Consider the following 15,594-nt stretch of genomic DNA (forward strand, 5'->3'; position numbering starts at 1 on the left):
CTGTGACACCTTCACGGAATTGGGTTGGCCAAAAAGTTCCTTTGGGTTTTTCCTGTAACATTTCACCAAAAACCCAAACGAACTTTTTGGTCAATCCAATACTTAATGCCTATGTGACTCAGTTCCCCCACCTGTAAACCCCGGCACTATTAATAGTGCCTGTCATCATTTGGAATGAATGTGATAATATTTGCAGAGCGCTTAGCATAGTGTAGCTATAATGGGAAGGAACTATAGTTTGCCTATGGGAAACGTCAAAACACCAGGATTCCCTGCTCCCTTCAATCTTCCCCATAGGGCATTTGTCCTGGATTAAGATGTTAGGATTAAAGATTCACTGGGGTTAGAATGGACAGTAACCTAATTCACCCCCTCTTCTTCATCACACAGATAAACTGGGACATGCTAGGAGGATGAGTAGGATGAAATGGACAAAACCCTGGGAGTCCCTCGGACTTCTGTATGTTAGAGGTTTAAAAAAGACTAGACATGTACTATCCAAAGCTAGAAAAATCAGACATCATTATGATCGGAAAAAAAAAATTCTTCCCAATCATTTCTAAGACAACCTCTCAACTTTCTGTGATTTGAGTGTCAAAGAGCAAGGACTATTGGAGTGTTCACTTACATTTTGAGTTTATTCATCCATCAATCAAAAAAGAAAACCAAAAAAGCTTGGGCATCTCTGATTTTCTTTTTCTTTTGTTCCTTCTTTCAGTCCTCTGGCACAGGGGTTAATGAAAAATGAATTGGTAAAATCCCATCTCATCAGAAAGAGACAGACAGGGCTAAAAATGTGTGGTAATCAGGCCCCAAATCATCAGGATTGCCTATGCTGAAGTAGACTTAAAAATAAGGTGTCTGAAAAGCCAGTCCTTCCCTTTCTTTATAAAGAGCTTTCTTCAAGTTGTATTCCTTTCTGTCCAGCAATGGTCGATGACGTCAATTTCATTTCTGCACCGACGACAGAAACAGCTCCTTATCAAGCACTCGGGCTACTGCACAAACCTGGCTTCGAGAAAGAACTGTCCTGATCTGACACATGATCCAAGTCAAAAAATTTGAAATCCAATTTGAAACTGTGGTCTGGCATAACCAACACAATTCAGGGCTAGATATTTAAAAGCTGATGCAGAATGTACAATCCACTGGCAGAACATTTGCCCAGGGCTGGTGGATATGCAAATTGTTGCAGTCTTTCCAAAAAGCAATTTAGAAATACAGATCAAGAACCTTAAGAATGCTCAGCCCCCTTAACCCGGTAATTTCAGTCATAGGAATTAAACCTGAGGAAATACTCAGAGATAAGGGGTAAGATCAACATACAAGGTTGTTACCTACAGCACTATTTGCAACTACAAAAGCCAAGTAGGAACCAAAGAACATATCCAACAATAGCAAATTACTTAAATTATGCCATATTTCAATCAAGCAAATACATGGTTGTTTAAAGAAAGGTTTAATGGTAGGGGAAAAACATTCCCGATGTGACCATGGTGGGGAGGAGAGGGGAATGCAGGATTCTAAGCAACATAATTCCAATTTGTTCAATCAATTCTATTTATCCACCGCACGTCATCTCTCCACCCACCTAGAGAACAATGCCTAGAAAAAAGCCTGGCAGTAAATAAATATATTAATGGTAGTTACCTTGGAGTATTGGGTGTCATGGATGTTTTCCGTCTTTACACTTTCCTGCATGTTCTAAGTTTTCTATAGTGAGCGTGTAGACGTCTGCTGCGTGTGCAGTTGAGTGCTGCTCTTTGCGATCCCAGGGACTGCAAGCCGCCAGGCTTTTCTATCCATGGAATTTTCTAGGCAAGAATACTGGAGTGGTTGCCATGTCCTGCTCCAGGGATCTTCCTGAGGCAGGAATCAAACCCAAGTCTCTTGCATTTCCTGCACTGGCAGGCATAATCTTTACCACTGTGCCACCTGGGAAACCCATAGTGAGTTTAAATGTGAAAGAGAGTTATAAAGAATATCAATTGCAGAAACAAGCTAACCCTAACTCTTCTTTCAAGGAAGATCAAAGAATCATTGGGGTCCTACCTTTATTCCCCTGCCCTCATTCTCCCTCTCCTTCAACTCTTCTGCTGTGTCATTTTTTTCTAAACTATTCTTTTTATTACATAACCTCATGTGCTTTAAAATATTCTCTAGCTCTTTACTGAATATATATATATATATTCAGTAAATATATATATTTATATATATTTATACCAGGTTGGAGAAGGCAATGGCACCCCACTCCAGTGTTCTTGCCTAGAGAATCCCAAGGACGGGGGAGTCTGGTGGGCTGCCATCTATGGGGTCGCACAGAGTCGGACACGACTGAAACGACTTAGCAATGCCAGGTTGGCGCCATGCTTTCCCCCTCACCTCCCATTGCACTCCACATATTGCCTGTGCCCCAGAGCAGTCTCATATGCTCCTACCTTGCAAGTTTCTTCTCCTTGGCCTGCTCCACTACAGAAGACTGGGTGCACGCCCAACATCCTCTTCTTACTTAAACAGGTTGCTTTCTGACGTATACAGCAAACCAAATGCTGAGATGCCAAACTTTGCACCAAAGGGCTCATCCACAAGGTGACTAAACAGAAAGATGGAGAACTCTCAAACCAGCCTCCCCTGAAATAAGGGGCTGGGGGTATTTATGGGATAAAGCCGAGGCGTGGGAAGCATGGGAAAAGGTGATTGGAAATTAGAAAGTGATATAATTGTTCTCACAGGCAAAACTATGCTATAGGCTTCTTCATAGGCTGAAGATTCAAGAAATGGAGACATTAGCATGTTCTGAGGGTGGAGTTTTGGGCCCTCTGATGTCAAAAGGTCATGGGCAAACACTTGTTCAAGCCCAATTAGAGGGCTGGTGGTCCTAAGCCAGTTAACTGGCTTGAACTTAAACTGGACACAGCTGGCTCCAAGTTCTTGACAAACAACTTGTTTAAGCTACCTGATGCTTGGAGAACATGCAAGGTTTTTGTAGCAACAGTTAAAGCAAGCTTGCTTGGTGAAGACATGTTACAGGTTTAGTTGATCTGACCGATGATTACCTTGATCTCACTCTCAGAGATTTTCACTTGTCTTCCCGTTGGTAGCACGTGTTCTAGAGATTTAGGCAAGTGCCTTATTTCCCCCTTGCTTTAGCTTTCCCATGTGAATAATGAGAAATGTATTGATAATAATAACATGCAACCTATACTACTGGTTGTCAAGATCAAAAGACCTAACACATGTCTAAGGCTTAGAACAGTGTCTAGCATAATATAAGAGTTCAAGAAATGTTCCTTATTCACATTAGAGGCTGTAAATTCCTAATTTCATCCCACTTTATAACTCCCACAGGACTTAGCATCTTGCTTTGTCTCTGGCTGGGTACTCAATGAATATTTGTTGGGTAAATGTGTGACTGAATGACAGTTATATGAGCCTTTTCTGACCATACCCCTCACCCTTCTGGGCACCCTGTGACTAAATTGTCCCGCATCAATCATGTGGTCAGTATCAGTGCTCATTATGCACAGAGCCTGTGCAGTAGCTGTTTAACTCGGCACCAGATTTCTTCTGCTCCTAAAGCATTTGGGGGCAGAGGGGTTGATACTTGATACCCTGCTCCCAGGTTTTTACTCTGTTCAGATTTTTCCATTGCAAGTTGCAGAATAGCTACCTAATATTTTTCAGTCTTACTAATTTTCCTGGCCACAGCCTAAAGAAAATTGCATTAAGCCTCTTGCATTAGCCCACACGTTATACTATCACAAATGAACCTCAGGAACTGTGGAGTGGACTGCAGGGGGACCACCTACACAATCCATTTGCAAGTTAGAGAAAAATAAATAAATGAAGGCAAAATATAACCAATTTATTTACATAACCACTGTGTACTGGGCACTGTGATAACAGTTTTGTGCATTATCCTGCTGAAAAATGTTCTAGGCACTTAGAAGCTGCTTGATCATAGTCAAATCAGTTTGTCCCTCTAAGCCTTGGCTGATTTCCCCAGGCCACTTCTGCCCTGCCTGGATACCTCTCCTATTCTCTGACCTACCTGTCAACTGCCTACTAGAAAATTCTGCTTACAAGTGCAAAGTGGAGTTAATTATTTCCTACCCTGGACCATTCACCACCCACTCAGCTGCCCAATACAGAAATCTGGGTACACCCTCCCTCCCTTCTTTTCCCCTCACATATAATTGATTGCAAAATTATTTCAACTCTACCATGCTACACTTGCCCTCCAGATTTACAGCCATGACTTCAGTTCAGGCCTCTTTCATGTCTTATCTGCTTTATGGTAATAACCTCCCAGCTGGGCCCCCACCCCAAACCCCTCTCAGTCTTTCTAGTCTAGTTTCCTCACTATAACCCATGATCTCTCCAAAATAAAAGAATGACCTTGTCACTCTCCAGCTTTTAAGCCCTCAGCGGCTCTCCATGAACTCCATCAGATGCCATCTGGCCCCTGCTTCTCTCTCATGCTTTATCTCCAATCCATCAGTTCCTCCCCTGCTTACTTTGGACTTTTTATGCTACATGAGAGGTTCTCAAAACATGATTCAAGGACCCATGGGGTCTGTAAGGCCCTTTCAAGGGGCCTGAGGTCAAAGCTATTTTCATAATAATGCTAAGACATTATTTGCTTTATTCACTTTCACTCTCTCATGAGAATTCAGTGATGTTTTCCCAAAGCTTCGTAAGGGGCCATATTCTAACAGACTGAATGAAAAAGCAGGTATAAGGAGCCAGCTGTCTTCTGTTAAGCTTGACAAGGGGTTTACAAAAATGTAACTATGTCAGCTTCTCATTAAAGTTTTCTTTGTTTTGGAAAATCCATTTATTATTCATAAAAGATAAACTATTTATGTTTATTTAAACTAAAACTATTATTTTCAATTAATAAGCACATTAAAATTTTTTTCATTTTAACTCAGTATTTTGCAATAAATATCCAGAGATATGACCCACATAAACAAAATCTTTTGAGGGTCCTGAATAGTTTTTAACACCATAAAGGGCTTCCAGCACCTGAAAGTTTGAGAACCACAGCACTAGCCCAATGGAACCACCCAGAGTATTCCAAAGTGTCAGCTAACGAGTGGCACCATTGATTTGAATCCATTCTCTCTCCATCTGTCAGTGGTTCTTGAACTTGAGGGTGCCCAGTGGTGTGCTGGTAAATCTTCAACAACTTATTCTTCAGACAGACCAAGACCTAATCTGTAGCATTTAGCAATTTCCAGGATGTAAATACTCCCATGGGCTTCCCCAATAGCTCAGAGGGTAAAGAACCTGCCTGCAATGCAGGAGACCTGGGTTCGATCCCTAGGTTGGGAAGATCTGCTGAAGAAGGAAATGGCAACCCACTCCAACATTCTTGTCTGGAGAATTCCATGGACAGAGGAGTCTGGCAGGCTACCATCCATGGAAAATACTTCTGTGGTGACCAATTTCAAGCTATCAACGTGACATCACTAAATAGTGTTGGGAAGGGCCACACAGTAGCTTATGCTGTAGAGTATTTCTGCTGTACAAATACAGTCAACATAACCCGAGCACAGATAATAGTAATCTGTAGTAAAATACCTAGGAATTATAGTGATGAATTTGGGGTATTTCAAGTTTGAGTATATTTGTTTTAAATATAATTAAACATAATTGTGGCTTTATATAATCTAATTTTTCACAATGGCTGCATTTAGCAACCAGCTCACAAAATTCCTGAATATTTAACAGTTGGCTCTGGTGCCTTAGAATTAACTTTCAGCATTTGACAATTTCAGATGCTCAGGCTTTACTCCAAAATTACTAACTCCCCAGGGTGGGGCCCAGGCTTTTGCATTTTTACATTTGAGTCCCCCAGCTATCATCAGCCTAGTGCGAGTCATTTATACATTCTTCCCTTCATTAAGGACCTGTATTGTGTCAGACACTGTTTCAAGCTGCCAGGAAGATAAAACTGAATAATAAAAAAAAAAATCTCTGCTCTTGAAGAGTTGATATTCAAGTGGAGGAGACAGTGCATAAACACAGGAGCAGAAATTATACACCGCACATGAAGATGGAAATAACTATTTGAAGAAAATTGGGTAGGGAATGGAAAGCAATGCAGACGCAGTGGGTAGTGAAAAGTCTGAGGCAAGGGCAAGTAGGGTGGACTTGAGGAACAATGAGCAGGGCAGGCTGGGTGGAGCACTGGGGCAAGAGGTGAGTGAAAGGAGGTGAGATCCAAGGAAGGCAGGGCTGAGCACAGAGGTGGGTGGGGGCGGTCAGGCTGAGGGGATCCAGCCTTCTCTAGAGCTCCTATCCCAGCACCGACCCTTACAGAAGACCCAGGGTTTGCTCTGCTGTATTCTAAATTGTCCACATTCCTACCAGACTATGTGCTCTTTTAGAGCAGGGACAGTCTATTTCCCAGAGTTTGGTGCAGTGTGTCATACATCATATGAACTTCATAAATATTTGTGCTAGAGAAAAAAATTACAGCAACACACCAGCATTTATCTGGCTCGGCTTTGACCAGTTCAGATCCCTGGGACTGAAAAACAGAAGTGCCAAGGGCGTAGACTGTGGCATTACGTGGGCTTGAATTTGAATCTAACTCTTGGAAACAAGTTAATTTATTACCATCCAGTGTCCTCTAAAATATACTGCAGAGGAAAATTACATACAATTATGTTTTGTCCTATGCTTAGCAAAATGTCCTGGCCATACTATCTAAAAATTCCCCTGACAGTCTTAGTCCCCTCATCCTGGTTTTTTTTCTTCATAACACTTATCACTGAGGTTATATTATATAATATTTATGTATTTGCTCATTGTCTCCTCCCTCTACTCTCCATCCCACTAGAATGTATGTTTCATGAGGGCAAGGGTTCAATCTGCTGCATTCATCTCTATATTCTCAGCACCAAGAAAGTCCTTAGTACCTAACAGGCCCGCAGTAAATATTTGATGGGTGTGGATTGATGGATGGATGAATAGGTGGATGTATAGGGATGGATGGATAGATAGATAAAATTTGATGCTTGGATAAATGAAGGGATGGTTAGATAGGCATGTGGAGAGCTCAATAAATGTTGGTTATTATTCATTTCATATTTTTTCAATTATTTCCCTTTGGATTAGGAGCCCCATTGGGTGGCTAACTTGTACCTGCTTGTGTCGTGAGCCTGCTTCCAATTTTCATCTGTGGCACATGCCATGGCCTCCTCAAGCTCCTAGCCTAACATCATGCATCAGTTCCAAGGCCTTTTGGTGATACCATCCTCCCCGCTGTGTTCTGGGGAGGCAAGAAGTCTACTTGAGAATTTTATTTCTTATTCTGCCAGGAAATTTTTCAGTTTGTTACTAGAACCTGACATCCCAGAAGTTTCTCAGCTTCAAACCTGATGAAGCCAACCTCAAACTGACAAGTTTCCCAGCAACAATGGGGTAATTGCACTTCAAAGCATATATTTAGCTCTTGTTTTCAATCTGTACAGAAAAGATGGTTGATGACTTTGACTTAAGAACAAAACCTTACCTTCAGATTTGTTTGACTGGTGCTCTCCCTTGAGAGAGTGAACTTAGGAATAGAACATGGAGCTATGCTCTTGGTTATAGTAATTAGGAGATTTTGGAATCTGGCAAATCTAGGCTTGAATCCTGGTTCTGCCCCTTACTATCTCTGTGCCCTGGGAAGATAACTTAACCTTTATGAGCCTCAGTTTCCTTTATAAAATATTGCTTCCTCCCTTAATATGCATTTATTCAGCACCTATTAAGTTCCAAGCATTGTGCTAGACTTTAGAAGTACCGCCAGTGAGCAAAAGTCACACATGGCGTCATGCTCACAATCTTGTACTTTCTCTGGTTGCAAAACCACTTAACAAATAACGACGCAAAGGGGAAGGACATGGTGTGATGGGAAGCTACAGTGGGGATATAATCTAGCCAGGACAGTCAGAGAAGGTTAACTGAGGCAGTAAGGGTTAAACTGAGTCAGGCAAAGAAAAGATGTGGTGAGTGGGTTGCAAGCAAAGAGGAAAAAGTTTGAGGTTTTATTGAGCTATGGTTTAGAACTAGAGATGAAGATTCTGCTTTCATAAGAGGTTTGGTTAGATTCTTGGAATGTCAGGCCACTTTGGGGACAAACTACACAGAATCAGAGGCAAGACAATTACCCCAACTTCTGCATGAAATCCTGATGTTTTCTAGCATTTGGAACAGCATCATGTGAACTCGGTTTTGAACCTTTATATATTTTGGAGGTTAATCCCTTATTGGACTTATCATTTGTAAGTACTTTCCTCCATTCAGTAGGTTATCTTTTTCTTATTGATGGTTTCCTTTGCTGTGCAGAACCTTTAAGTTTAATTAGGTCCCATTTGTTTATTTTTGCTTTTGTTTTCTTTGCCTGAGGACACAGAGCCAAAAAAAAAATATTGCTGAGATTTATGTCAAACAGTGTTCTGCTTATCTTTTCTTCTAGGAGGTTATGGTTTCTGGTCTTACATTTAGGTCTTTAATCAATTTTGAGTTTATTTTTGTTTATGGTATGAGAAAAATGTTCTAATTTCATTCTCCTACATGTAGATGTCCAGTTTTCCCAGTACTACTTATTAAAGAAACTGTCTTTTCTCCCTTGTATATTTTTGCTTCCTTTGTCATAGATTAATTGACCATAAGTGTGTGAGTTTATTTTTGGGCTCTCTATACCATTTCATTGATCTATGTGTGTGTTTTGTGCCAACAATTTTTAATTAATTGTCAATATTTAAAAATTTTGAGATTCACCACAAAAATCAGAAAAAAAATTTATAACACTGGGGTCCATATCTCCCAGTAGAACTGGACAGAGGCAGTTCCCTATGGAACTTCCCGCATATTATCATCTAGACTGCCTACTTGCCCTCTGTGGACCTTGAGTTTGAGGTCCTCTCGTTTCAAAGATGAACTGCAGTCCACGGAAGTTTCCAGAGGTGGCTAGCTGGTTAAGAACAGCAGAGCTGATATCATAGTTAGTATCTTAAGGAGTGCTTCTACCAGCAGGATAGGAGGCATTTTTCACTCAGGTGGACATTTTCAAGCAATAATTCCAAACATGTGATGAACTGCCTTGTCCTCAAACAGCCTGGCCTCATAGCACTGCTTAATTCACATTTAAATTACACTGGGAACAAATACATTGCACAATGTTCAGCTCCAGGTTGCAGAGAAAAACACACTAATAGAGCTCTGCAATTACGAGTAATTTTTCTCTGAATCCTTCTCTTTCTCTCCCACTCTGGATTAATGATTGCCTTCACAAAGAGTCCACATGAGCTTTCAGAGCCAAAGGAGTAAACAGGAGGACATGCATTAACGTGGAGAGCTGGTTACCTCCCACGCCTGAATATAGAGCTTTTAGAAATGGAATTTTTTAGATGTGCTTCTCTTACAAATATCAGGTGAACATAATCTCCGAGGCCGTGGGTGTTGGGTGGAATGACATTCACATCAGTCATGGAGTAAATATCCAGGAGCATTAAAGAGGGAAGAAAACATCAGTCCGATTCCTTTGAGTGGCAGAGGACTTACTATGTGCCTAGTTGTTTGTGCACGATGCTTTCACAGGTTTTTGTTTATTTCCTTTGCACAACTCACAAGGTTGTGAACAGAAAAAAAAAGAAAAAAAGCAAGAAAGGAAAGACACAGTATTAAACCTACATTTTTTGATTCTGAGTTCATTTTGGTGATATCAGGTAGATCTGGGGGAGAATCCCAGCCCCAGTGATCCCAGTTGTGTGACCTCAGGTTAATTATTTAATGGTTCTGAGCTTCATCTGGTCCTCGTCTGTTAAATGCCCTGTGTTAGGTACACAGTAATAGTTTTTTATTTTTTTTTCTTTCAGTTAGACTATGTGGTTTCCTCACTGGGGTTACTAATATTGAATACAATTTTAAAAGCACTGGGGCTGGTATTCGAAAATTTGGATTCTAGTTCCTACTCTGTCCTTTCCTGCTAAGACTCATAAGGAAATTATCTGGCTTTTTTCAATAATTAGACAAACATCGCACATGGCAATATAATTCAAAATGTATTAAAGGTTATAAAATGAAAAGTGGGTCTTCTTCCCCATTAAACAGTCATTGCCTTTCTTGGAGGCAATGCCTATTAACATTTACTTGAATATCCTTCTAGAAGAGTTTTCTACTATGCATATACAATCACACACACACACACTCTCTAACCCTCAAATGGAAGCGAACTTAAAATAAGCCTTGGAGATATTGTGTGTTAGCCCATATCACCTCATTATTATTTTAATGTAGCTAAGCCCATATTGATAGTCATTTAGGTAATTTCCAGTCTTCTGTTAATAATAGTAATAGCTAATATTTATGGATTGTTTGGAATGTGCCAGGCACTATTCTAAGTACTTTGTATGTATTAACTCATTTAATATAACCATCCTGAATAGAAGCTATTATCATCATCCCCATTTCACATCTGAGGACAATGATGCCCAGAGGACTTGCCCCTCAGCCACACAATAAATAGCAGAGGTAGAATGAACAATGCTGTAACACATCTTTGTCTGCGTAGTTTTGTGCGCATTTGTCAGAATAGCTAGCAAATGATGGCTCTTAACAGCCGTAGTGTAATCAAACTGCATTTTTGAAAGATCAATATGATAGCAGGGTGGAGAATGGACTCATCTTATGGCACCTGTCACACTCTGCTGTACATTTCCCTGCCCCCCACCGTCTCCCTTGTTAGATTATGAGCTTCTTAAAGGTAGGGATGCTGTACCCCAGGGATTGGCACCGAAGAAGGATATTCCTGACGCTTAATAACATGTGTGAATAATTATTTAAAAAAATAAGGAGGCCTTCAAAGGTAATGATAGTTGGTTTTTGGGTAGGGTTTTAAAGGGTGAATAAAATTTTGATGGTCAGAAAATGGAAGAAAATTTTTCTTCTTTGTATGAAGAAATAACAAAGGAATAACCACGTAGGATGTTCGAGGAAACATAAAACTGCCCAGGCTGTCTGGGGAAAAGGGTACATGGTGTGATACGCTCACAGAGAAGACTGGAAAGGAAACTTGGAGGCAGACACAGGGGATTACCTGAGGGACATTACCCCGAAGGACAGGACAGAGCATCTACGAATGCACCCATGTAGACCCATGATACTGGTGTCAGTTAAATTTTTTGAATCCCAGTTTATAAAATTGTATTCATCTCCATACTAGGTTTCTCTCCTCCACTTTTCACTTTCCAGCATCATAATGGATGGCAGGTTCGTCAATATCAGTAGCCTGAAAAAACATCATATCAGTGCAGTGGGCATATTTTCAGTTTTCATTTATTTTAATCCTCACCAACTCCCTGAATTCACTGGCTGACATATTTATTTTTCTGAGTTCTGGGCCTGTGGGTCCAGGTTTATAGATGTAGCTTATAGATGTTAAATTCCCATTCATTTATATGCAAACATACCTCTCAGTGGATTTTGTTACATTTCTGTTAATCTTGAATTTCATGAAGTTATGTAGATATCTGACAACACATATTACTTTAAATACATGCTAACGTTTTTGGACACTTGATTGTTGATCCTAGCTAATATATGCAGTAAGATTCAAATTAGAAATTAGTTCTGCTAGCCACTCTTACTATATATCAGCACTACCCAAGAGGAATATAATGTGAGCCAAATATAAGCCACAAATACGATTGAAAATTTTCCACTAGTCACACTTTAAAAAGCCAAAAGAAATACAAAATTAGTAGGTTTCATTTCATCCACTGTATCTAAAATATTATCTCCACATGTAATAAACATTAAAATTATGAGATATTCTACTTCCATTCTTTTCATAATAATGTATGGTATATTTACAATACATCTCACTTTGGACTAGCCATATTTCAAATGCAGAAGTTACATAAAGCTAGAGGCCACTATATTGGATGGTGCAAAAACTAGAAGCTATAGGTTCCAGCTTCTTTGAATAACACTATTAGCTGGAAGAACTGTTAGACTGGTTTACATCTTCCCTGCTCCAAGGTAACCCTGTAAAGCTTCTTTGAAGCTTATAATTATTTGGGGGAGAGATCTACTAAGTCTCTAGGCATAAAAGTTTCCAACCATGTAAACTCTTCAGGGAAAAGTTATCCAACACCTCATGCTTTCTTCTCTATTTCTAAACCATCATGTGTGTTTTGTAATAGTCACTTTGCTTCTTTGCAGTATTCTCCCTTCAGTATTCTAGGGAGGCTCTGAGCAAGCTTCCTTTTCCACATCTGTATAGCACAACTAGAGAACAGAGGTGTCAACTCACTTGTCCTTGGACTAGTCATCTTAGAATGGATGTACACTGTGGTGGTTAAGAGCACCAACTATGCAGCAGAATGCCTGGCTTCAAATGTTGGCTCTGTTGCTTACTGGTTTTGTAACATTTATCAGCCTGCAAAATGGGCACAACAGTATCTGCTTCACTGGATTGTCGTGAGGATTAAATAGTATAATGTAGAACATTGACATGTACAAAAATTATATAAATATTTGCTTTAATGTGATGTAGAAACAATGGCATATAGATAGACTGTATAAATATTTACTATAATTTAAAAATGTTTTTACTAAGCATTTCTTGCAACATTAAATCTCCTCCTTTCCTTTTCTAAAGTGTAGTATTTGTCACTTAGTAATCCCTTTGCTCCTCTACAAAGAAAAACAATGAGTGCAACACATTTTTTCAAGGAGGATTCACCTGGAAAATAGCCAAGATATTTTCTTTTAGGAATGGAATTACTCCATTAGGGATGTTACCTAAGAAATATTATTTTAAAAATAGAATACATAAAAAGCAATATGGCAGAACCACTTAGGTATTTTCTAGTGGTTGAGAATTGATTTGAAAGTGAATAGGAAAATTTTTAAATAATTGTCTAAAAGGAGCCAGTGAATGAATTTTCTAAGCTCAAAATTTTGACTCTACTATGTGATAGATGTTTATCATTCCTTCTCAATGATGTGCTTCTCCCCTAAAAATCAAGTTATAAAAAGGCGTTTTGTAAACATTTAAGTTGTTCAATAAATATTTATCCAATAAGAGATATTTTATGGAGAAAAATCACCAGACTTAGAGCCTCCCTGCTTCTCTTTAACTAAAAAAGAAAAACACTTGAAAACAAGGATGTGTATAGATACATATTCCCTCACTCAAAAAAAAAAAAATTATGTCCATATATAAAATGAATCTTTTAAAAAAAGCTTCCTTAGAAATGTTTGATTTCAAATCCCACCTGTTTCTGCCCTTACCTTCCATCCCACTCCCCACTCTTATTTCCAGTACTTTTTCCCTTAAATTGGGGGTATATCTGCTTTACAATGGTGAGCTAGTTCTGCTATACAAAGAAGTGAATCAGCCACATGTATACGTATGTCCCTTCCCTCTTAGACCTCCCTCCTCCCCAATTCCCCTACTCTAGGTCACCATAGATCACCGAGCTGAGCTGCTTGCACTATATACCAGGTTCCCACTAGCTATCTATTTTACACATGGTAGTGTATGTATGTCAAACCCAATCTTCAATTCATCCCACCATCCCCTTCCCCAACCCCCATGTCCACCTGACCGGTCTCTCTGTCTGCATCTCTATTCCTGCCCTGCAAATAGGTTCATCAGTACTGTTTTTCTAGATTTCACATATATGCCTTAATATACAATATTTGTTTTTCTCTTTCTGACTTACTTCACTGTGTATAACAGACTCTAGGTTCATCCACTATCCAGTGGTTCTTGAGGCAGAGTTTGCTTTTCACCACCCACCTCCAAGACAGCAGCAAAATGAGCAAGTAACCTCTTCAAAGATGCCTGGGGTTCTTCCTGAATCATCCCAGGAAAGGTGATGGATATAAACTAGCTCTGCATTGCAGGGACCCATAAACCACCCCCACCCACAACTGGCTAATTTCAAGAGGGCATGGGCTTCTGTATGTAAAACTCCTATTAGAAATCTTCACCAGCTGTGACTGGCAATGGGTAATTTTTGTTGTTGTTTAGTGAAAAAGAAATTATTACAGCTGACTGCATGCAGGAAAAGCTTTATTAAGTCATAGAACTATTATAATTTTTTTTTAACAGGGATGTAGAATACTCAAACATTTTAAATGACCTATGAAACAACTGGCATATATTTAGTAAGCAAGATCCACTTTAACAATTCTCTCTGCTCCCACCCTCAATGCTCAACTATAGGACATTCATTTATTTATCATGTTTAGTATTTCTGTCTCACAGCCATCTGTCAGACCTTTTGCTGCAAAAACGTGTTTTTTAACAATTAAATACACAATGGGGAGATATGGTTAGACATTTACAGGACTTGAAATGTTGAAGAATAATACACAATAATAGGATCACAAGAAGGGCAGTGGTATCTTTCAATTCATTTTGCTATTTCCAGTCTCTTTTTCAAACATTAATCTCTAAAGTCAGTCCAAGTCCCATCCTTGAAATGCATCCTGTTCCTTTTTTCCTCTCCTCCTCCAATGTCCATTATTTTAACAATTCGAGTTCTCTCGCCTGGGAAAAAGGAAAGTTATTAACTCACAAGGGACATTTATTGACATCTAATTGTTACAACCCAAACCACAGCACAAAAGTCAGTCATGTACAGGTGACACAGCATAATGGGGTCGGTCCACGTTTTCGGCACACTAAAGGAGAAGAGGGTCGCGATCTTTAAGGCTCAGGATTCACATGACGATGCACTTGCCCAGCAGCTTCTCGGCGGTCTTGGGGATCTGGGATTTCTTCTGCGGAGGCTGGGCGCCGGCGGGGGCTGCGGCGGCGGCGGGCTTCTTCTCGAAATTTATCAGCAACTGGAACAGCTCCTGGACGTTGATATTCATCTTGGCCGAGGTCTCCAAGAAGGCGCAATTCCACTCGCACGCATAGGCAGCACCTTCCTTCTCACTCACCTCCCGACGGCTCTCATCGCACTTGTTGCCCACCAGGATGACGGGGCACTTTTGCGGGTTGTTACCTTTGAGTTGACGGATCAGCTCATAGAGCGGCTTCAGCTCCTCCAGGGTTTGCTTCCTGGTGATAGAATAAACCAGGATGAAGGCGTGACCCCTGGCAATGGCAAGGCGCTGCAGGCCCCGGTAGCGGCGGCCACCGGTGGTGTCGGTGATGTGCAGCGCACCCGCCTTGTGGCTGCAGCCTAGCGCCTGGCGGTAGGTATCTTCGATGGTCGGCAGGTACGCCTCACGGAAGTTGCCGCGCACCCACCTTTGCACCAGAGCGCTCTTGCCCACGCCGGCCGAGCCGAGCACCACCACGCGGAAATCTCTGCTCCTTCTCTGGGGCAGGCAGGTGCGGATGACGATCACGGTCGGCAGAGGCCGCAGCCGCTTCATCAGCCGTTCCTTGAGGCCGAAGCAGGAGTTGCCCATGGTCAGGTATTAGCTGAGAGGTGCGTGCACCGCTTCTCTGGCACTTGGCCAGCAGTGAGGGATGCCTACGGAGGAGAGAAGAGAGGATGTGTGAGGGGTGGGAGTCTAACTCGGAATGATGTCTTGTCGCAGCGCCTGCCTGGCCCGCTGCTCCCT

The 15,594-nt window shown here is 40.8% G+C and overlaps 1 protein-coding gene across 1 annotated transcript in view; it reads right to left on the bottom strand.

Moving 5' to 3' along the window:
• Positions 1–14,066: 14,066 nt before the first annotated feature.
• DIRAS3 (DIRAS family, GTP-binding RAS-like 3) overlaps positions 14,067–15,594 on the bottom strand; it is a 2,496-nt gene continuing 968 nt past the window's right edge. Inside the window, exon 2 of the mRNA XM_010844133.1 lies at positions 14,067–15,503. Within this exon, the coding sequence (XP_010842435.1) occupies positions 14,737–15,438 (702 nt within the window). The 5' untranslated portion in view covers positions 15,439–15,503 and the 3' untranslated portion in view covers positions 14,067–14,736. The remainder of the gene's footprint in view (positions 15,504–15,594) is intronic.

This window comes from Bison bison, unplaced genomic scaffold (assembly GCF_000754665.1).
Source record: "Bison bison bison isolate TAMUID 2011002044 unplaced genomic scaffold, Bison_UMD1.0 scf7180017864195, whole genome shotgun sequence".
In the NCBI taxonomy this organism is placed as follows: domain Eukaryota; kingdom Metazoa; phylum Chordata; class Mammalia; order Artiodactyla; family Bovidae; genus Bison; species Bison bison.